This window comes from Delphinapterus leucas, chromosome 3 (genome assembly GCF_059928025.1).
Source record: "Delphinapterus leucas isolate spDelLeu-1000000601 "Yukka" chromosome 3, BTC_Dleu_Yukka2, whole genome shotgun sequence".
Lineage (NCBI taxonomy): Eukaryota > Metazoa > Chordata > Mammalia > Artiodactyla > Monodontidae > Delphinapterus > Delphinapterus leucas.
In genome coordinates, this window is record NC_143131.1 from 125773284 (window position 1) to 125797160 (window position 23877).

The window sequence follows — 23877 nt, forward strand, 5'->3', positions numbered from 1 at the left end:
GTTTTTATAGTCAATTCTATAAATAATTCTATAAATAAAAGAAATAGGATGGTACAATAGAGAATATCTTTTGAAAGTAGAGATACTACTATCAACAATGTGGTCAGTGAAGGCTTCTTGGGCATGGGGATATCTGAGATGTGAAGGGTGAGAAGGAGCCACCCAGATGGAGAGCAGTGAGGAAGATTTACCTACTTGAGTCACTGATTAAAGACCTGCGTGACTGGAACACAGAGAGGGAGGGAGAGGGTGCAGCAGATGTTATAGTTACACAGATGAATACATAGCCTACTCACCCGATGAAAATATATCCTACTCTAAAGAGAAAGAAAAGCTATATTTAAAGATGATACTAATTATTCTTGCTATTATTTGACTATATTCATTCAGTTTGAACTATTTAAAATCTTACTCATTTTGCACATATTTATACAGCAAGACTAAGTGCCAATATATGTGCTGGACACACAAAGGTTAATCAGAAACGGACCTTACCCTTATGGGCTTATAATTCTTTGGAGTGTGGAATTAGTCAAATAATTGTATAAATGCTTTATTACACACTGATTAGAGGTATTTAAAAAGGAATGGAAAGTTGGGATTGTATTTTGGGAACTCTCTGAGAAAGTAGGTCATAACTTTAGCTCTGAAGGCATAATGAGTTTAGGTTCAAGAAAAAGACAATACATTTGATGGGGTGGTTGTGACAAACCACAAGACTCTGAGATGGAGGGACTATGGAGCACTTGAAGCAAAAACAAAACAAAATTTTTAAAAAGCCAAAAAAACCCCATGGAAAATGGCAAAGAGCAAGGTGGTATAAGGCAAGGTTGGAAAAGTCAGAAGGGTACAGATCACATAGGGTCTTTTACCTTATACTAAGAAGAAATTTTTTATGTGCAGTGAAATGCAATTAAAAGAGTATAAGTACAGGAATAATATGATTCAATGGATGTTTAAATTACAGAAATTAGAGGCTACAGAGGAAAGGAGAAAGTGGAGGGAGTAGTTGGGTGACAGACAGATGGTGGTGACCTGGCCATGGTGCTGGTGTTGGATAAGGGAAGAAGGGAGAAGAGCTCAAATATGATCCCTCTTTCTCTAAATAGCCCAAACTCCTACCCACCTTGTATTAGAGGTAATTTATCTACCTATCTTATGGTAATCATAGAGCCCCTGAGACTATCATCGTCAAGCTCAATCATCCCAGAGTCACTGCTCTCAAGCCATCACTGATACCAACATTGCAAGCAGACATGGGTTCTGGTCCCACTGAGACATGCCCCTTTCTTTGTTTTCAGTTTTCCCTACAAAATCAGGGAGTTACTCTAAATGATCTCATGTTTTACAACTTCAAGATAAGAGTTAGCTTGGAGATATTTTTAGTAGGTAAGATGTGATAAATATTTTAAGTCAAGGCATATAGATTTCAGTGAAACATCTTTTCCAATTATGGGGCTTCAGTTTCCTTAGCTGAGTTAGCACAGAAAATCTCTAAGACTAATTCCAGGTCAAATAGTCTGAGAATAAAGGAGATTGAGAGAGAAGCTAAATTTCCCAAATCTGTCCTGTTAACGCACTCTTCCTTTTCCCACTATAGCATAGCAGGCCTCCTTTCTCTCTTCCTGTCAGGAGGTCCTGACAACAAGGGCATCACGTACGTTGTTAGCTGATGGACATACGTGGGTTCTGGTTCCCTTGCTTTGTGGAGGGGGAAGCTAGAGAGCTTTTGTCAGACCAGGATATGATTCTATGTTTAGATTTTCCTAGTAAAGTCCAGGGGTGTCTGTGAGTGTAATTCTAATCATATCATTCTTTTCAACTCAATTTCATGTGAAATGTCCATATAAGAAAGTAGATTGAGTTGGTTCAATGGAACAGTGAACCCCTGCCCTGGTATATATCAACCCATCTGTGGCAACAATTTGATAACCTATGAAAATCCCTGCATCTTGTGTGTTGAGAGCATGTGAGTAATACTGGGAGAAAAGAAGAGAACAATGAAAAAGCTTAGTGCAAGGTGATTACCTCTTCTACCAAGTACAACAGCCTTGAAGCCAGGAATTTGCTCCAGTTTGCTCATAATAATCAGTCCCTGCTCAGGAGAACATGTGGCAATACAAAGCCCACTGGAGTAGAAAGCAGACTCGCTGTACTCAGTAGTGTTTGCTAGGCCCTTTCTTCTCTCAGCCCTCTCATTCCCATATGCCAATTGATAGATTTTTTTTCACTTGAAGCTTTAAATATCCCTTTGAGTCCTTAAAATTCTTTGATTTTAAAACAAACTATACTTTTGCCTTCTCTCAGATATCTTCAACTTCATATGTGTCTGAAACTCTGAGCTAGGATAGGTGACTATAAAGTTTGGGTCCTCTGGCTAGTTTAGTTTTTGGATTTATGTGACATGATTATCAGTGATTAGACACTAAGTCTCACTAAACTGTGGCTTCAGGGTTGATCTCTGTATAAGACAGTGAAGTTCACAGGGAGAAAAACTCTCCCCGTGGCACCAGACTGAAGCCCTCCACCCAATGATCATTTTGTAATTTTCACAAAGAGCAATGAGACAGGAATGTGTAAGCCTCAGGCCACCCCTACTAATGAGGAATTCAGCCAAAGTGTAAGAGTATTGACAGAGTAAGATGAGGACTGATATGCCTCATATATCATAAGCTGAGGCCTGATTAAGTAACTTATTTTCAAAGAGCTTATAATATAGGTCATAATATCTTCAGTGGCATCTTGGAATCATGGAAGGATAACAGGGTAGGAAATCCAATAACCTGGCTTTTGTCTGTAATCAATGTCCTTTATGCTCTTAGTTTCCTCAAATATAAAATAAGGGTGATAGATAATTCTACAAGTATTTTTGTAGCTCTGATATTATATTAATGAAATATTTATTCTGATTCTTCCTTCAGGAAATCTCAGGGAAAAATTAGATTTCTGCATGATGGAAAATGCTGAGTGGACTCAGACATGAAAGAAGTACCTTTTTTTATCTTTCCATTGAGAAAATCCTTCTCTTGCAACTCACCCCTCCTTAGATGTGTTCTTAGTGACAGAGAGCTACCCCTAGTGAGCTTGTAGACCTCTCCCCTCATTGATTTGCTGCCTTCCATATTCTCCCTAATAAATAAACTTTTCTGAAAGTCTCATTTAACATGGGTCTCAGATCCGTATCTCAAGCCTCAGAAGTAGAACAAAATGAACATTTGAGCCAAAGGTCAGAGACAAACACAGGGCTTAATCAGGTCTCTGATACTGTAAACTGTGGAATAATCTATCAATATGTAAAGGCTCCTGGTTGTCTTCCAAAGAACACAACAGAAATTTCTTCCATATTCCTTCAGAATTAAAAATATATATATATATTAATAGGAAACGTGCCTAAAATAACCAGCTGAGCTTCCCCTCGCAGCTGTAACCAGAGTAGTCATCCATCCACCAGCTCTAGTTTGTCTAAGACAGACTTGGAATAGAAAAAGTACACCCTGGGAGAGTGCTCTAAGCTTTTATAGCTCTTGTCTGAGAGGAAACTGCTATCTAGAAATTAAATGAAGGTATAAGAGCATTCTCAGAACTACCAGTCTTGCCTGAACCAAGATAGCAGAGTAGAAGGACGTGCTCTCACTCCCTCTTGCGAGAACATCAGAACCACAACTAGCTGCTGGACAATCATTGAAAGGAAGACACTGGAACTCACCAAAAAGATACCCCACATCCAAAGACAGAGGAGAAGCCACAATGAGATGGTAGGAGGGGCACAATCACAGTAAAATCAAATCCCATAACTGCTGGGTGGGTGACTCACAGACTGGAGAACACTTATACCACAGAAGTCCACCCAGTGGAGTGAAGATTCTGAGCCCCACATCAGGCTTCCCAACCTGGGGGTCCGGCAACAGGAGGAGGAATACCTAGAGAATCACACTTTGAAGGCTAGTGGAATATGATTGCAGGACTTTGACAGGACTGGGAGAAACAGAGACTCCACTCTTGGAGGGCACACACAAAGTAGTGTGTGCATCGGGACCCAGGGGAAGGAGCAGTGACCTCAGAGGAGACTGAACCAGACCTACATGCTAGGGTTGGAGGGTCTCCTGCAAGGCAGGGGAGGCTGTGGCTCACCATGGGGACAAGGACACTGGCAGCAGAAATTCTGGGAAGTACTCCTTGGTGTGAGCCCTCCCAGAGTCTTCCATTAGTCCCACCAAAGAGCCCAGGTAGGGCTTCCCTGGTGGCGCAGTGGTTGAGAGTCCGCCTGCCGATGCAGGGGACACGGGTTCGTGCCCAAGTCCGGGAAGATCCCACATGCTGCGGAGCGGCTGGGCCCATGAGTCATGGCCCCTGAACCATGGCAGCTGAGCCTGCACGTCCGGAGCCTGTGCCCCGGAGACGGAGAGGCCACAACAGTGAGAGGCCCGCATACCTCAAAAAAAAAAAAAAAGAGCCCAGGTAGGCTCCAGTGTTGGGTTGCCTCAGGCCAAACAACCAACAGTGAGGGTACCCAGGCCCACCCATCAGCAGTCAAACGGATTAAAGTTTTACTGAGCTCTGCCCACCAGAGCAACACTCAGCTCTACCCACCACCAGTCCCTCCCATCAGGAAACTTGCACAAGCCTCTTAGATAGCCTCATCCACCAGAGGGCAGACAGCAGAAGCAAGCAGAACTACAGTCCTGCAGCCTGTGTAACAAAAACCACATCCACAGAAAGATAGACAAGATGAAAAGGCAGAGGGCTATGTACCAGATGAAGGAACAAGATAAAACCTCAGAAAAATAACTAAGTGAAGTGGAGATAGGCAACCTTCTAGAAAAAGAATTCAGAGTAATGATAGTGAAGATGATCCAGGACCCTGGAAAAAAGAATGGAGGCAAAGATCGAGAAGATGCAAGAAATGTTTAACAAAGACTTAGAAGAATTAAAGAACAAATAAACAGAGATGAACAATACAATAAATGAAATGAAAACTACACTAGAAGGAATCAATAGCAGAATAACTGAGGCAGAAGAATGGATAAGTGACCTGGAAGACAGAATGGTAGAATTCACTGCTGCGAAACAGACTAAAGAAAAAAGAATGAAAAGAAATGAAGACAGCCTAGGAGACCTCTGGGACAACATTAAATGCAACAACATTCGCATTATAGGGGTCCCAGAAGGAGAAGAAAGAACCCGACAAAATATTTGAAGACATTATAGTCGAAAACTTCCCTAACATAGGAAAGGAAATAGCCACCCAAGTCCAGGAAGCGCAGAGAGTCCCATACAGGATAAACCCAAGGAGAAACACACCAAGACACACAGTAATCAAATTGGAAAAAATCAAAGACAAAGAAAAATTATTGAAAGCATCAAGGGAAAAACGACAAATAACATACAAGGGAACTCCCATAAGGTTAACAGCTGATTTCTCAGCAGAAACTCTACAAGCCAGAAGGGAGTGGCATGATATACTTAAAGTGATGAAAGGGAAGCACCTACAACTGAGATTACTCTACCCGGCAAGGATCTCATTCAGATTCAATGGAGAAATCAAAAGCTTTACAGACAAGCAACAGCTAAGAGAATTCAGCACCACAAAACCAGCTCTAAAACAAATGCTAAAGGAACTTCTCTAAGTGGAAAACACAAGTGAAGAAAAGGACCTACAAAAACAAACCCAAAACAATTAAGAAAATGGTCACAGGAACATACATATTGATAATTACCTTAAACGTGAATGGATTAAATGCTCCAACCAAAAGACACAGGCTCACTGAATGGATACAAAAACAAGACCCATGTATATGCTGGCTACAAGAGACCCACGTCAGACCTAGGGATACATATAGACTGAAAGTGAGGGGATGGAAAAAGATATTCCATGCAAATGGAAATCAAAAGAAAGCTGGAGTAGCAATATTCATATCAGATAAAATAGACTTTAAAATAAAGAATGTTTATAAATAAAGAGACAAAGAAGGACACTACAAAATGATCAAGGGATCAATCCAAGAAGAAGATATAACAATTATAAATATATATGCACCCAACATAGGAGCACCTGAATACATAAGGCAACTGCTAACAGCTATAAAAGAGGAAATCGACAGTAACACAACAATAGTGGGGCACTTTAACACCTCACTTACACCAATGGACAGATAATACAAAATGAAAATAAATAAGGAAACAGAAGCTTTAAATGACACAATAGACCAGATAGATTTAATTGATATTTATAGGACATTCCATCCAAAACCAGATTACACTTTCTTCTCAAGAGCGCACGGAACATTCTCCAAGATAGATCACATCTTGGGTCACAAATCAAGCGTGAGTAAATTTAAGAAAATTGAAATCATATCAAGCATCTTTTCGGACCACAAGGCTATGAGATTAGAAATGAATTACAGGGAAAAAAACGTAAAAAACACAAACACATGGAGGCTAACAATACATTACTAAATAACCAAGAGATCACCGAAGAAATCAAAAAATACCTAGAGACAAATGACAATTAAAACACTACGATCCAAAAGCTATGGGATGCAGCAAAAGCAGTTCTAAGAGGGCAGTTTATAGCTATACAAGCCTACCTCAAGAAACAAGAAAAATCTCAAGTAAACAATCTAAACTTTCACCTAAAGGAACTAAAGAAAGAACAAACAAAACCCAAAGTTAGCAGAAGGAAAGAAATCATAAAGATCAAAGCAGAAATAAATGAAAAAGAAACAAAGAAAACAAGACCAAAGATCAATAAAACTAAAAGCTGGTTCTTTTTTTTTTTTTTTTTGAGGTACACGGGCCTCTCACTGTTGTGGCCTCTCCTGTTGCGGAGCACAGGCTCCGGACGCGCAGGCTCAGCGGCCATGGCTCATGGGCCCAGCTGCTTCGCGGCATGTGGGATCTTCCCGGACTGGGGCACAAACCCGCGTCCCCTGCATCGGCAGGCGGACTCTCAACCACGGCGCCACCAGGGAAGCCCTAAAACCTGGTTCTTTGAGAAGATAAACAAAGTTGATAAACCACTAGCCAGACTCATCAAGAAAAAGACGGAGAGGACTCAAATCAATAAAATTAGAAATAAAAAAGGAGAAGTTACAACAGACACCATAGAAATACAAAGCATGCTAGAGACTACTACAAGCAACTCTATGCCAATAAAATGGATAACCTGGAAGAAAAGGACAAATTCGTAGAAAGATATAACCTTCTAAGACTGAACAAGGAAGAAACAGAAAATATGAACAGACCAATCACAAGCACTGAAATTGAAACTGTGATTAAAAATCTTCCAACAAACAAAAGCCCAGGACCAGATGGCTTCACAGGCGAATTCTATCAAACATTTAGAGAAGAGCTAACACCTATCCTTCTCAAACTCTTCCAAAAAATTGCAGAGGAAGGAACACTCCCAAACTCATTCTATGAGGCCACTATCACCCTGATACCAAAACCAAAGATTCTACAAAAAAAAGAAAATTACAGACCAATATCACTGATGAATATAGATGCAAATATCCTCAACAAAATAGTAGCAAACAGAATCCAACAACACATTAAAAGGATCATACACCATGATCAAGTGGGATTTATCCCAGGGATGCAAGGATTCTTCAATATATGTAAATCAATCAATGTGATACACCATATTAACAAATTGAAGAAGAAAAACCACACGATCTTCTCAATAGATGCAGAAAAAGCTTTTGACAAAATTCAAAACCCATTTATGATAAAATCTCTCCAGAAAATGGGCATAGACGGAACCTACCTCAACATAATAAAGGCCATATATGACAAACCCACAGCAAACATCATTCTCAATGATGAAAAACTGAAACCATTTCCTCTAACATCAGGAACAAGGCAAGGATGTCCACTCTCACCACTATTATTCAATATAGTTTTGGAAGTCCTAGCCACGGCAATCAGAGAAGAAAAATAAATAAAAGAAATCCAAATTAGAAAAGAAAAACTGTCACTGTTTGCAGATGACATGATACTATACATACAGAATCCTAAAGGTGCCACCAGAAAACTACTAGAGCTAATCAATGAATTTGGTAAAGTGGCAGGATACAAAATTTATGCACAGAAATCTCTTGCATTCCTATACACTAATGATGAAAACTCTGAAAGAGAAATTAAGGAAACACTCCCATTTACCACTGCAACAAAAAGAATAAAATACCTAGGAATAAACCTACCTAGGGAGACAAAAGACCTGTATACAGAACACTATAAGACACTGATGAAAGAAATTAAAGATGATACCAACAGATAGAGAGATATACCATGTTCTTGGATTGGAAGAATCAATACTGTGAAAACGACTATACTACCCAAAGCAATCTACAGACTCAATGCAATCCCTATCAAATTACCAATGACATTTTTTACAGAACTAGAACAAAAAATCTTAAAACTTGTATGGAGACACAAAAGACCCCGAATAGCCAAAGCAGTCTTGAGGGAAAAAAACAGAGCTGGAGGAATCAGACTCCCTGACTTCATACTATACTACAAAGCTGCAGTAATCAAGACAATATGGTACTGGCACAAAAGCAGAAACATAGATCAATGGAACAAGATAGAAAGCCCAGAGATAAACCCACGCACCTATGGTCAACTAATCTATGACAAAGGAGGCAAGGATATACAATGGAGAAAAGACAGTCTCTTCAATAGGTGGTGCTGGGAGAACTGGACAGCTACATGTAAAATGAAATTAGAATGAATGAAATTACAACACTCCCTAACACCATACACAAAAATAAACTTAAAATGGATTCGAGACCTAAATGTAAGACCAGACACTATAAAACTCTTAGAGGAAAATATAGGAAGAACACTCTTTGACATAAATCACAGCAAGATCTATTTTGACCCACCTCCTAGAAAAATGGAAATAAAAACAAAAATAAACAAATGGGACCCAATGAAACTTCAAAGCTTTTGCACAGCAAAGGAAACCGTAAAGAAGATGAAAAGACAACCCTCAGAATGGGAGAAAATATTTGCAAATGAAGCAACTGACAAAGGCTTAATCTCCAAAATATACAAACAGCTTACGCAGCTCAATATCAAAAAAAACAAGCAACCCAATCCAAAAATGGGCAGAAGACCTATATAGACATTTCTCTGAAGAAGACATACAGATGGCCAAGAAGAACATGAAAAGCTGCTCTACATCACTAATTATTAGAGAAATGCAAATAAAAACTACAATGAGGCATCACCTCACACCAATTAGAATGGGCATCATCAGAAAATCTACAAACAACAAATGCTGGAGAGGGTGTGGAGAAAAGGGAACCCTCTTGCACTGTTGGTGGGAATGTAAATTGATACAGCCACTATGGAGAACAGTATGGAGGTTACTTAAAAAACTAAGAATAGAATTACCATGTGATCCAGCAATCCCACTACTGGCCATATACCCAGAGAAAACCGTAATTCAAAAAGACACATGCACCCCAATGTTCAGTGCAGCACTATTTACAATAGTCAGGTCATGGAAGCAACCTAAATGCCCATCAACAGACGAATGGATAAAGAAGATGTGGTATGTGTATACAATGGAATATTACTCAGCCATAAAAAGGAACGAAACTGGGTCGTTTGTGGAGATGTGGATGGATCTAGAGACGGTCATACAGAGTGAGGTAAGTCAGAAAGAGAAAAACAAATATCGTATATTAACGCATATATGTGGAACCTAGAAAAATCGTACAGATGAACCGGTTTGCAGGGCAGAAATTGCGACACAGATGTAGAGAACAAACGTATGGACACCAAGTGGGGGAAGCGGCCAGGGGTTGGGGGTGGGGGTGGTGTGATGAATTGGGCGATTGGGACTGACATGTACACACTGATGTGTATAAAATTGATGACTAATAAGAACCTGCTGTATAAATAAATAAATAAAATTCAAAAAAAAAAAGGAAACGTGGAGTGTTGTGCTCTTCCTGGCCGTTCCTGTTTCCCACTTTCCACATTAAACAATCTCACTTTTGGACTCAGCCTTTAAGCAGAGGCATTTATGCATGTCTGGCTTGGATCAGCAGGGCCCTACATTTTCACCAGCCCCCCTTTTCTCCGTAGAGGAGGTCTACATTAATGGTATTCATGAATGTCCCATCGATCATTGGTTTTTTTGGGGTTTTTTGCGGTACGCGGGCCTCTCACTGTTGTGGCCTCTCCCGTTGCGGAGCACAGGGTCCGGATGCGCAGGCTCAGCGGCCATGGCTCACGGGCCCAGCCACTCCGCGGCATGTGGGATCTTCCCAGACCGGGGCACGAACCCGTGTTGCCTGCATCAGCAGGCGGACTCTCAACCACTGCGCCACCAGGGGAGACCCTGATCATTGGTTTTTTTCTTAAGTTCTCTTGACACTCTTGACATTTTAACCTTTGAAACATATAGGGACATGTTCTTCTTTGGGTTATATTCTCTCTCTGTCTCTGTCTCTTTATACACACACACACACACACACACACACACACATACACACATATACACACACACATACTTTATATGGAAAGAAGACTAACATAAAAATAACATGTTCTCTTTTCCTCAGCAGCTTGCTCCTTACTGGCCTGGGAAAGAATATCTCTTTTGACTCTGAATATCCTATAAGACTGTTGTCAGATTGTTTATATGTTCTGTTGGCTCTTTAACCTTAACTACCATGTTGATTACATGGGGGGACACATGGCTCCAGGGTCCTCTTAAAATTATCTCCGCATCTTATTAGAAAGAAGCCAATGGACTTCTCCCACTGACACTTTGGGTATCTGTTACAGAGGTGCCAAGGGAAGGATGCCATCTGAACTGGCACAATATGCAGTCTCTACCATACAGAGCTTAGGGTAAATCAGTGGAAACAATTACCTTGGGTCTATCATCTTTAGAATATGAAAAGCAAATAGCTCTGGGGAGAATGACAGTCTCTATCTTTATAGTGTGTCAATTTCCACTGCTCTGAGTCCTGGGCCATGCAGGAACACCAAGACCTCCAGGGAGGATTGGTTTCCAACACTATTGCTTTGACTTCATGTTCACAAAACTCTTCCTTCAGTAGTAATCCATCTTCGATTAACACCATTCAGTAGCTTTTTAATCTCAAACATTTTAATTTTGATCTCTACAAGTTTGATTCATATCTTACATGTTCCTAACTTTTTTTAACATCTGGAATACAGTTACAATAACTATTTTTATGGCTCTATCTGCTAATTCTAATATCTGTGTCCATTCTGGGTTTGCTGCTTTTCTTCTCATTATAGATTATATTTTAGGATATTAGACATTATGAATTTTACCTTGTTTGGTTCTGAATATTTTTGTATTTCTAGAAATATTCCTGAGCTTTGTTCTGACACATAGCTCAGTTACTTGGAAACATTGTGATCCTCTGGAATTTTGCTTTTAAGAGTTAGATGGGATCAGTGCAGTATTCACTAAGTTGGCTAATTACTCCTCATTACTGAGGCAAGACCCTTTTGAGTACTCTACTCATTGCACCATGGATTATAAGGTTTTCTGGTCTGTCTAATAGGAACAAGCACCATTACCAGCTCTGTATGAGACATGGGCTCTGTTATCTCTAATCCTCTCTGGTGGTTCTTTCTTAGCCTTGGGTAGTTTCCTCACACATAAGCACAAATCAGTACTCTGCTGAGCTTTCTCTCCAGTTCTCCCATGGTCCTGCAAACTATAGCCACTTTGGTCTCTCTCCTCTCAGCTCTGTCTCCTCAATTCAGGGAATCCACTTGCCCTCTCGGGGCTCCTCTTTCCTCTTCCTAGAATCTCTCACAATGCAGAAACCAAGGCCAATCACAGAGCTTACCATATTTGTTTCCCATCTCTCAGCAATCAGCACTCTTCATTGTCTGACTAGACAGTGTCATTGTTTCATATATTTTGTCTGATTTTTTGTCTTTTCAGGTAGGAAGCATAGCTGGTCTCTCTTACTCCATATTATCCAAAAGTAGAAGTCAGCTTTATCTTTATCATGTCATTGTACTTACGTTTTCCTCTGATATCTTCTAAAGTCTAGAGTACAATGTCATTATTTTACTTTTTCTAAGGACTCCAAAAGATAAGATCATGCTCTGTAATAATACAATTCCCCCCCCACAGAGGATAATAACACGTTTACTTAAATTTGCTATACACAACAGTAAGAACTTTCATAATAATATTTTTTTCTGTTATTTGAGAGTAGACATTTTCAAAAAAGGAAAGGAGGTGAGCATATTTACCTAAATGCAAGACTTCCTTCCTTTTAGTGCAACCCCTAAAAGATGATCAATTCCACAAATACCCTACCATTGTCAACATGAAAGGAGAGTACCCCTTAGCGTTCCTAGCTTTGACAACAACTGCCTGTGCTTTCTCTCCCTCTCCCTCCCTCCCTCCCTCTCTTTCCCCCACCCCACTCTCTGGCAGGTGTTTTGAATTTTGAAATCCCTCTGTCTGTCTGAAATCCCTAATTGTTGATCAGTCCCAGGTTTTTGTCATTGCCATCTTCTCTTTACCCATCCCCACCTCCTCTGCTTGACAATCTCTCTCAACAACTATAATTACTCTATTGCCTATATATACTTACAACTCACATTTTCACATCATGAGACTGTACCCATCTTCTTAGTATCAGATAGTAAACATCTTAATTTCACTGGCTCAGAATTTTTAAAATCAATCTATCCAATATAAATTTTATTTTTTCCTTTCTAAATGTGCTCCTCCACGTGTTTAGAGTTAATGAAAGTTAATATCACTACTCTGAGTCCTTTCTCACTCAAACTCAATTTCAATATATAATTTCTATATATTCCTTATTTCATCTTAAGTATAAATTAAACCCATAAACATGTATTTAATCCAAGTCTTCATCACATTTCTTGGTTTATTTTTATGTTCTTATTATTACCTCAGCCTCCATTCCCTTCTCCCAGACATAATTCTGCCTCCATTCTATAATGATTTAAATATGATCTGTTTTAAAAAGCACTATTTTTTGTCTTCTAATACAAACATCTTAGTATGACTCATAAGATACATTTTTCATCTGCTACAGGCACTCTATGCCCAACTTTAACCATAATAACTCTTGAAGGACTTTTAACAAACCCTATTTACCCATAAGGTGGCAGTAAAGCACTGCCGTTTAAATCAGTAACTTTGACTAGACCTATGAGCAACTCATAACATACCAATAATAGGATTTTGAGGCAAGTTGCTAATGTTCAATGAGCTACATATGTCTCACCACTTAAAATGGTGATAATACAGGGCTCCAATCAAGATGGCGGGGTAGAAGGACGTGGAACTCACCTCCTCCCACAAACACATCAAAAAATACTTCTACAAATGGAACAATTCTCACAAAACACCTACTGAACACTAGCAGACCTCAAACACCTGAAAGGACAAGAAAGATCTCCATGTAACCAAGCAGGATGAATGGAAAAAAAAAAAAAAAAAAAAGAGGAAGCAGGATAAGACCTGCACCCCTGGGAGGGAGCTGAAAAAGAGGAAAGGTTCCCGCACCCTGGGAAACTCCCTCACCTGTGGGGAGATCAGCTGGGACAGAAATACAGCTTCAGAGGCTCAGAGAAGAGCATAATAAACAGTTTGTGGCAGACAGAACAGAGAGAGACCTATACAGATGGTCATGACACCACCCTGTGCGCCCCAGCCGGAGACATGCGTCTGCTGGTATGGGTTGGGACTGGGTGCTGAAACTTGGGGTTTAGAGGACAGACCCGGTGAGAGGAATGCGGTTGGCTGCACAAAGACAGCCTGAAGGGGCTGGAGTGTGATATGGTCTCATCTGGGAGTCTCTGCGGAAGAAGCCCAGGCCTGCCATAGAAGCAAAGTGCCATTGCAAAGTGGCATGCAAAAGGAGGGGGTGGGGTCACCTTAGCAGCCTCTTTATCCACACGCCAGCCCCCACCTCCAAAGGCTCCAGGAGAGCACGCCCCAGCCGTCTTAGGGTTTCCCTCCTCAGCAGACTACGCTCCCCAGCTGCCACCTCAGCGGGCTCTTGCACCCCAACTGCCACCTTGGCGGGCTCCAGGAACAATTGCCAATGGGTTGCCCACATGCAGAGGCAGGGCTGAAACCAGAACTAAGCCCCAGGGGCTGCACAAGCTAGGAAGCAAGGCTAAAGTGTCTCCCCGCTGCTGCGCAAGCCTCAGAGTTACACCTCCACCACTGGCTTTCTAAATTCAGCACCTGCAAGACATCCGAGTGGACAATGGGTGCTCCTGTGACCAAGATGGACCTGGCCTTAGCAGCTGTAGGCCAGAGAGGGTCCAGGTGCATGACTACAGCAGTCTTGGGACCTGACTTCAATGGATCTGTGCTGGTGGCCTTGTGAAAACAATGCCTGAGGGACACCGGGGCTGAATGCCGACATTCCCATGGTTGAGGCAGGGCCAAGGGCAGTCCCAACAACAGTGTATTTTGGGAGCTTGCACAATGGGTGACAGGTGAAAAAACAGAACACACTCACTGGTGAACAGCTCTGGCAGAGGAATACTCAGTAGCTCCTTTCCCAGTGGGAGCACCCCAATCCCACCTACCTCCCAACACAGCTCAAAAATGCAGCTCAGAAATGGATCTGGGGCCCTCTACTACAACAACGAGGGAACAGGCCCAGCCCGTGACAGGGCAGTGACAACCACAGTGCAAAGAGGAGGTCCTGCTCAATATCCAGTGCAGGCTCTGGTCACAACACCAGTCACACCTCCCATCAAGGGAAATAACATCCAGCATATACTGAGGAAAGAGGTAACAGGCATCCACACTAAAAATAGCCCTCGCAACAAAATATATTAAATCCACACAGGCTAAACAGGAACGCTCCCACATAAAAATAGCCCTCCAAGACCATAGTATATAATGGTTTCTCCCAAGCTCATACAGCCAGAGAAATATAAGTAAAATGAAGAAGCAGAGGAACCACTCCCAATTAAAAGATCAAGAGAATTCCCCTGAAAGAACAATCAATGAAACAGACCACTTTAGTCTAACAGACATGGAAGTCAAACAGGAGATAATGAAAATACTGAAGGAATTAAGAAGGACTATTAATAGAAATGCAGATTACTATAAAAAGGAACTAGAAACTATAAAAAGGAACCAAGAAAAATTAGAGAACTCATTTGCAGAGATGAAAGCTGAGCTAAAGGCAATGAATACCAGACTGAATAATGCAGAAAAACAAATAAATGACCTGCAAGACAGAACAATGGAAATCACCCAATCAGAATAGCAGGCAGAAAGCCAAATGAAAAACAATGAAAGCAATAGAAGAGACCTATGGGATAATATAAAGCTTGCCAATCTACACATACTAGGGATCCCAGAAGGAGAAGAAAGAGAAAAGGGGATTGAAAATGTATTTGAGGAAATTATGGCTGAAAACTTCCCAAACCCAAAGGAGGAAACCGATATCCAGGTACAGGAAGCACAGAGGGTCTCAAACAAGATAAACCCAAACAGCACTATACCAAGAAATACTATAATAACAATGGCAAAAGCTAACAAAGAGAGGATTCTGAAGGCAACAAGAGAAAAACAAAGAGCTAATTAAAGGAAACCCCCAGAGGACTATCAGCTGATTTCTCTACAGAAATGTTGCAGGCCAGAAGGGAGTGACAAGGAATATTCAAGGTCCTGAAAGGGAAGAATCTACAACCTAGGATACTCTACCCAGGAAGATTATTATTTAGAATAAAGAATTTCCCAAACATGCAAAACCTAAAAGAATACAGCAATACTAAACCTATCCTAAAGGAAATATTGAAAGGTCTTCTCAAAATAGAAAAGAAGAATCTATAGGATAGACAAAATCATAATTGGAAGGTATATCACTCAAATAAGCCAGTACACAGATTTTTTTTAGAAATCAAAAAATTTCTATGAAAGCGATGATAACCACAATGAACAGCAAAAGGATGAACGTCAAGCTATAAAAGAGGACATCAAAATCATAAAATGTGGGGAAGAGAGTAAGAAAATGTAGATTTTTTTCCCCAGAATGTGTTTGAGGCTATATAACTACCAGTCTAAAACAAGCAGACATAGGAAGAGATTAATATATTCAAAAGACAGGGTAACCACAAATCAAAAATATACAATAGATTCACAAAAACTGAAAAGAACACAAGCATAATACAAAATAAAATCATCAAACCACAAAAGAAAAAACAAAAACAAAAAGGGACAAAGAAAAAAATATAAAATCAATGGGAAAATAAGGTTTAAAATGGCAATAAATACATGTCTATTAAAAATTACCTTAAATGTCAATGGATTAAATGCTCCAATCAAAAGACACAGAGTAGCATACTGGATTAAAAAGCAAAACAAAACCAAGATCTTACAATATGCTGACTACAAGAGACTCACTTTAGGGCAAAGGAAACACATAGATTCAAGGTAAGGGCATGGAAAAAGATATTTCATACAAACGGAAATGAGAGGAAAGCAGGGTCACAATACTCATACCAGACAAAATAGACTTTAAAACAAAGGCTATAAAGAAAGATAAAGAAGGACACTATATAATGATAAAAGGATCAATACAAGGAGAGGATATAACACTCATCACCACTTATGCACCCAAATACATAAAACAAATACTAACAGACATAAAGGGAGAAACTGATGGGAATACAATAATAGTAGGAGACTTTAACCCTCCCACTCACATCAATGCACAGATCTTGGAGACAGAAAATTAATAAGGCAACAGAGATTCTAAATGATACAATAGAAGAGTTAGACTTAATTGATATTTTCAGGACATTACACCCCAAAAAAGCAGAATACATTCTTTTCAAGTGCACATGGAACATTCTCTAGGACTGACCACATACTAGGGCACAAAACAAACCTCAACAAATTTAAGAGTACAGAAATTATTTCAAGCATCTTTTCCAACCAGAATGGCATGAAACTAGAAATCAGTCACAGAAAAAGAAATGATAAACAATTACATGGAGAATAAATGATATGCTTCTAAAAAAACCAATGGGTCAATGAGGAAATCAAAGAAGAAATTAAAAAATACCTTGAGGCAAATGACAATGAAAACACAACCACACAAAATCTATGGGGAATTCCCCAGTGGTCTAGTGGTTAGGACTCAGCACTTTCACTGCCATGGTCCAGGTTCAATCCCTGGTCAGGGAACTAAGATCCCACAAGCCATACAGGATGCAGCAAAAAGCACTTCTTAGAGGGAAGTTCACAGCGAAACAGGCCTTCTTTAAGAAACAAGAAAAATCTCAAATAACCTAACCTACCACCTAAAAGAATTAGAAAAAGAACAACAAACAAAACCTAAAATCAGCAAAAGGAAGAAGAAAATAAAGGTCAGAAAGAAAATAAATAAAGATTTGAAAAAAATCAATAAAACCAATAGCTAGTTCTTTTAAAGGGTAAACAAAATTGACAAACCTCTAGCCAGGATCACCAGGAAGAAAACAGAAGACCCAAATAAACAAAATAAGAAATGAAAGAAGAGAAATCACAACCGATACTGCAGAAATACCAAAAAAACCGTAATACTATGAACAATTATGTGCCAACAAATTCAACAACCTGGAAGAAATGGACAACTTTCTAGAAACACACAGTCCACCAAACTGAATCAAGAAGAAACAGATAACTAGAACAGACCAATCACTAGAAGCAAAAAAGAATCTGTAATAAAAAACAAAAATAAGAATCCCTACAAACAAAAGTCCAGGGCCAGATGGCGTCACAGGCAAATTCTACCAAATATATAAAGAATAACTTATACCAATCCTTCTTAAACTCTTCCAAAAGACTGAAGAGGAAGGAACACTCCCAAAGACATTCCATGAAGCCACCATCACCCTGATACCAAAACCAGACAAAGACACTACCAAAAAAGAAAATTATAGGCCAATATCTTTGATGAATATAGATGCAAAAGTTCTCAACAAAATATTAGCAGATGAATCCAACAACAAATTAAAAAGATCATACACCACAACCAACTTGGATTCATCCCAGGGTCATAAGGCTGATTCAACATACGCAAATCAATCATCGTGTTAAACCACATCAACAACAGAAAAGACAAAAACCACATGCTCATCTCAATAGATGCAGAAAAAGCATTTGATAAAATTCAACATCCATTCATGATAAAAACTCTTACCAAAGTGGGTACTGAGGGAACATATCTCAACATAATAAAAGCTAATTATGACAAACCCACAGTCAATGTAATACTCAACAGTGAAAAGCTGAAAGCCTTCCTGCTAAACTCTGAAAAAAGACAAGAATGCCCACTCTTGCCACTTCTCTTCAGCATTGTACTGGCCTAGCCACAGCAACCAGACAAGAAAAAGAAATAAAACGTATTCAAATTGGTAGGGAAGAGGTAAAACTGTCACTATATGCAGATGACATGATACTATATATAGAAAACCCTAAATACTCTGCACAAAAACTATTAGAACTGATAAACAAATTCAGCAAAGAAGCAGGATACAAGATTAATATACAGAAATTGGTTGCATTTCTTTACACTAACAGTGAAATATCAGAAAATAAATGTAAACAAACAATTCCTTTTAAAATCGCATCCAAAAAAATAAAATATTTAGGAATAAACTTCACCAAGGAGGTAAAAGATTTATATGTTGAGAACTACAAAACATTAATAAAGTACACTGAAGATGACTCAAAGAAATGGAAAGATATGCCATGCTCTTGGATTGAAAGAATATTATAAAATGCCCATGCTACCCAAAACAATCAACACATTTAATGTGATCCTTATCAAATTATCCATGACATTTTTCACAGAACTAGAACAAATAATCCTAAAGTTTATACAGAACCATAAAAGACCCAGACTTTCCAAAGCAATCTTTAGGAAAAAAAACAAAGTAGGAGGCATAACCCTCCCAGACTTCAGACAATAATACAAAGCTCCAGTAATCAAAACAGCGTGGTAATGGCAGAAAAACAGACATATGAGTCAATGGAACAGAACAGAAAGCCCAGAAATAAACCCACACACCTATGAACAATCTTCAACAAAGGAAGCAACAATATACAGTGGGAAAAAGACAGTCTCTTCAGCAAATGGTGTTGGGAAAGTTGGACAGCCACATGTAAATCAATGAAATTAGAACACTCCCTCACACCACACACAAAAATAACCTCAAAATAGTTTAAAGACCTAAATGTAAGACATGACACCATAAAACTCCTAGAAGAGAACATATGCAAAACATCCTCTGACATAAATTGTAGCAATCTGTTCTTAGCCCAGTCTCCCAAGGCAATAGAAGTGAAAACAAAAATAAACAAATGGGATGTAATCAAACTTATAAGATTTTGCACAGCAAAGGAAATCATAAGCAAAATGAAAAGACAACCTATGGACAGGGAGAAAATATTTGCAAATGATGCAACTGACAAGGGATTAATTTCCAAAATATACAAACAGCTCATACAACTGAATAACAAAAAACAAACAACCCAGTCAAAAACTGGGCACAAACCCTAAAATGGGCATTTCTCCAAAGAAGACACACAGATGGCAATAGGCACTTGAAAAGATGCTCAACATTGCTAATTCTTAGAGAAATGCAAATCAAAACTACAATAAGGTACCACCTCACATAGGTCAGAATGGCCATCATTAAAAAGTCTACAAATAATAAATGTTGGAGAGGGTATGGAGAAAAGGGCACCCTCCTACACTGTTGGTGGGAATGTACATTGGTGCAACCACTATGGAATACAGTATGGAGGTTCCTCAAAAAACTAGAGTTATCATATGATACAGCAATCCCACTCCTGGGCATATACCCAGACAAAACTATAATTCAAAAAGATACATGAACCCCTATGTTCACAGCAGCACTGTTTACAATAGCCAAGACATGCAAACAACCTAAATGTCCATCAACAGTTGAATGGATAAAGAAGATGTGGTGTATATATATGTGTGTGTGTGTGCACACACACATACACAAACACACACACACACTGGAATATTAGCCATAAGAAAAGAATGAAATAAGGCCATTTGCAGCAACATGAATGGACCTAGACATTATCGTACTAAGAGAAGTCAGAAAGAGAAAAACAAGTACCATATGATATTACTTATATGTGGAATCTAAAATACAATACAAATGAACATATCTACGATACAAAAACACACTCGCAGACACAGAGAACAGACCTATGGTTGCCAAGGAGGAAGGGGGTCAATGGTGGGAGGATGGATTGGGATTTGGGGATTAGCAGATGCAAATTACTATCTATAGGATGGATAAACAACAAGGCCCTACTGTACTGCACAGGGAACTATATTCAATATCTTGGGATAATCCATAATGGTAAAGAATATGGAAAAGAAATATATATGTATAACTGAATCATTTTGTTGTACAGCAGAAATTAACACAACATTGTAACTCAACTATACTTCGATAAAATTTAAAATAAAATAAAATGGTGATAATAATAGCATATACTGGATTTTGAGGAGAAATGAAGGTCCAAAAAGTTTAAATAGGTTTAAACTTTAAAAGGTTAAATAGTTTAAATAGATGTCCAGGTGAGTAACAAATGGGGGCAAAATCTTAGGTAGAAACAAGAGGGCCCCTCTTTCATTGCCTACTTATTAATGCCCATTTCTGAACCCAGTTAAGGGAGAAAGCTTGAGATGGAGAGAGATGTCAGCAATTTCTGATGTTACTTTTCTTTTTTTCTTCTTCCCAGGAAGGTGAGAGCTCCTAAAATAGTCCATGCTGAGCTCTTATTCGGGTGTCACATTAGATGAAAGTTGAGAAATGTTTCTAACTAATGAACGAAACATCACTCTTACAATTCTATGGGCTTATTTTTTCCCCTACTGATTAGATCCTTTTTACCCGAAGAAAATCAATTCAAAGAGTCAGAACTGAGTAAACTGTTAACCATATATTTTCCAAACAAAAATTAGGAGTTAGTTGGAGTGTGGGTCTGTGTAGGCAGCCAAAGAGGTTCATTGTTATTTGAGACAGCATGCAAAAAATAAGACAACCTACACTGCAGTTAGTTTTCTTCAATTTCAATTTTAAATCTGTATTTCAATGTAATTTTGCTTTGAAATAATAATATATACTCTTCAAGAAGAATTTAAAAATACAGAAAAGTAAATTTTAATTAAAAAATAAAATTAACCAAGCTCTAACATTTGTAACTTGGCATAATGAAAAGGCTTATAACATGAAAAAAATAAATAAATAAAATAAAATTAAGCAAAACATTAAAACTAAGACACACTGTCATTAATATTAGATGAAAATCTTTCCTGAACTCTTCCTGTTCCTCTCTCTCTCTTAATGACTAAGTATATAGATTTAGTGCAATGGAAATGATATCATAAAAACAGGAACATGCTACTTTTGAAATGAGAATTTGCTGAATACAAGGTCCATATGCAAAAAGAAGAAGAAATCAGGGACTTCCCTGGTGGTGCAGTGGTTAAGAATCTGCCTGCCAACGCAGGGAACACGGCTCGATTCCCGATCCAGGAAGATCCCACATGCCACGGAGCAACTAAGCCCGTGTGTCACAACTACTGAGCCTGCGCTCTAGAGCCCACGAGCCACAACTACTGAGCCCGTGAGCCACAACTACTGAAGCCCGTACACCTAGAGCCCGTGCTCCGCAACAAGAGAAGCCACCTCAATGAGAAGCCCACACACCGCAACGAAGAGTAGCCCCCGCTTGCCGCAACTAGAGAAAGCCTGTGCACAGCAACAAAGACCCAATGCAGCCAAAAATAAATAAATAAATAAATTTATAAAAAAAGAAGAAATTATAATTTAAATGTGTGTAATAAATAGAAGATGAAACATTTAAAAGATATTTCCCAGAAAATCAAAAATAACAAATGTATAAGGAAAAACTCTAATAAAAAGCGTGTATCATATCTACTCTGAATATTACAAAACTTTCATGAAATATTTTGTTTTAATCTCTAAATAAATGGAAGTATATACCCATTCATCAATTAAACAATTCAATATTATAAACAGGTACATTCACTCTAAATTGTTTTGTAGATTCAATATAATCTTACTCAAATAGGTAGGTTTTTTTTTTGAGAATAACAATTTGATTTTCAAATTTATATGAAAATGTAATAGGAATAAAGAGCAGACAATATAATCTTGAAGAAAAACAAAGATGAAGGACTTACACTACCAGACAACAAGACTTATTCTCAAGCAATAATAATAAAGAAAATATATTGGTGCAAAGACAGACAAAGAGACCACTAGGATGGAATTTAGAGTCTAGAAACAGACTCATACATATATGATCATTTGATTAACAACAAAAGACACTGAAAAATTATGAAAGAGAACATCCTTTCATATACCCATGGGATATACACGTTGGAGAAAATGAATACTGACTCATCTTAATTTGAATTGATACTTATAAAAACAATTCGAAAAATCTTTTGAAGGGAAATATGTCTTCATGAACTTAGTGTAGGCAAATATTATTTAAACTGGCAAAAAAAAGCACTAAGTCTAAATAAAAATACGGTGAACCATGCAATATTAAAATTAAGAATGTCAATTCATCAAAATACACCATTAGTAGAGTAAAAGGTAAACCACCAACCAGGAGAAAATGTTTCCAATACATGTATCCAACAAGTGGCTCATATTAGAACTATGTGGTGTCTAAGTTTTAAGATTAAATAGAGAGGTCAGCTAGAAAGAATATACTCACTGCTGGAAGAATTAGGCTCCCTCTGCTTTCTCTCCTTTTTTAAAATTCACATGAGCAGTAATATACCTTAAGCACACAGAAAGAACAGCTTAGTGATTCATTTATTCTCCCATTTTGGTACGGAACTTTGGAGTTTAACTTTCCATCAGAGATGACTAAATCTAATTTTTAAATTCATTTCTTTCAACCTTTATTTCATGGTGTCTCTCTTCATTCTTCCCCTCACCTACCCAACCTATCAGAAGAGGAAAACAATAAAACTGCCCTTTTCCAAATCTTCAAATAGTCTTATCTGTGAAAAATTTGCAGAATTTTGTAATCTCATTATTTCTGCATCTGAGGTTAAATTTCAGGTTAGGAGTTAAGCTTTGACATACCAGACACCTTTTTCTTTCCTTATTTTCAAATTTTGCAATGTACTTTACAACCTGGTCCCCATGTATTTTTTTGGATGCTGATGGAAAATTTTGACACACTTTTCATTTTTGTGGTTCATTTGTTTAAATCTAGAAGAAGTCAATTCTATGACCTGATTTCACTCTGCCACTGTGCTTTGGTTATCAACTGCTGGATAGCAAATACTCCAAAACTGAGTGACTTAAAACAATAACAACAATTTGTTATTTTCACAATTTGGGGGATTGACCAATTAATTCTGCTTCACATGGGGTCAGCTGGAGTACTGGTGTGGCTGGAAGCTTCAAAATAACCTCATTCACAAAGCTGCAGTTGGTACCGCCTGATATCATGGAGCTCAGCCATAACCATCACCTGGGAGCACCTGTTCTATTCAGCTTCTCTGCCATAAATAATATTAATTCAATTTTAACATACTTTTTTCTGGCTGGAGAGAATTTCCTGAACCCTGAGCTTTTCATCTACACTCTTCTTGAAAAATGGGCAATTCTTTTAGTTTACTTCTCCCTTCCTTAATCTTAGTGACAGCTAGAAGAACCACATGGCAGACAAAGAAGACTTCAGAATAAGAAATATTACCAGGGATAAACAGGAACATTACATAATGATAAAGGAGGCAATTATAGATGTGTGTTCACCTAATAACAATCCTA

At 38.6% G+C, this 23877-nt stretch overlaps 1 protein-coding gene across 1 annotated transcript; it reads left to right on the plus strand.

Moving 5' to 3' along the window:
- The first annotated feature begins 1041 nt into the window (after positions 1-1041).
- Positions 1042-10511, plus strand: SPINK14 (serine peptidase inhibitor Kazal type 14 (putative)). The gene is made up of 3 exons (XM_089908587.1): positions 1042-1138; positions 1852-1969; positions 2922-10511. The coding sequence occupies exons 1-3, from the start codon at positions 1042-1044 to the stop codon at positions 2965-2967; spliced, it is 261 nt and encodes an 86-aa protein (XP_089764713.1). The 3' UTR covers positions 2968-10511.
- The last annotated feature ends 13366 nt before the right edge of the window (positions 10512-23877 follow it).

Excerpts from the sequence above, each read along its gene's own strand:
- SPINK14 (XM_089908587.1), top strand. The coding sequence starts at position 1,042 with ATGGTGCTGGTGTTGGATAAGGGAAGAAGGGAGAAGAGCTCAAATATG. Across the intron at positions 1,139-1,851 it reads CTACCCACCTTGTATTAGAG|AAAGTAGATTGAGTTGGTTC; the intron begins GTAATTTATCTA and ends TGTCCATATAAG. Across the intron at positions 1,970-2,921 it reads ATCTTGTGTGTTGAGAGCAT|GAAATCTCAGGGAAAAATTA; the intron begins GTGAGTAATACT and ends TTCTTCCTTCAG.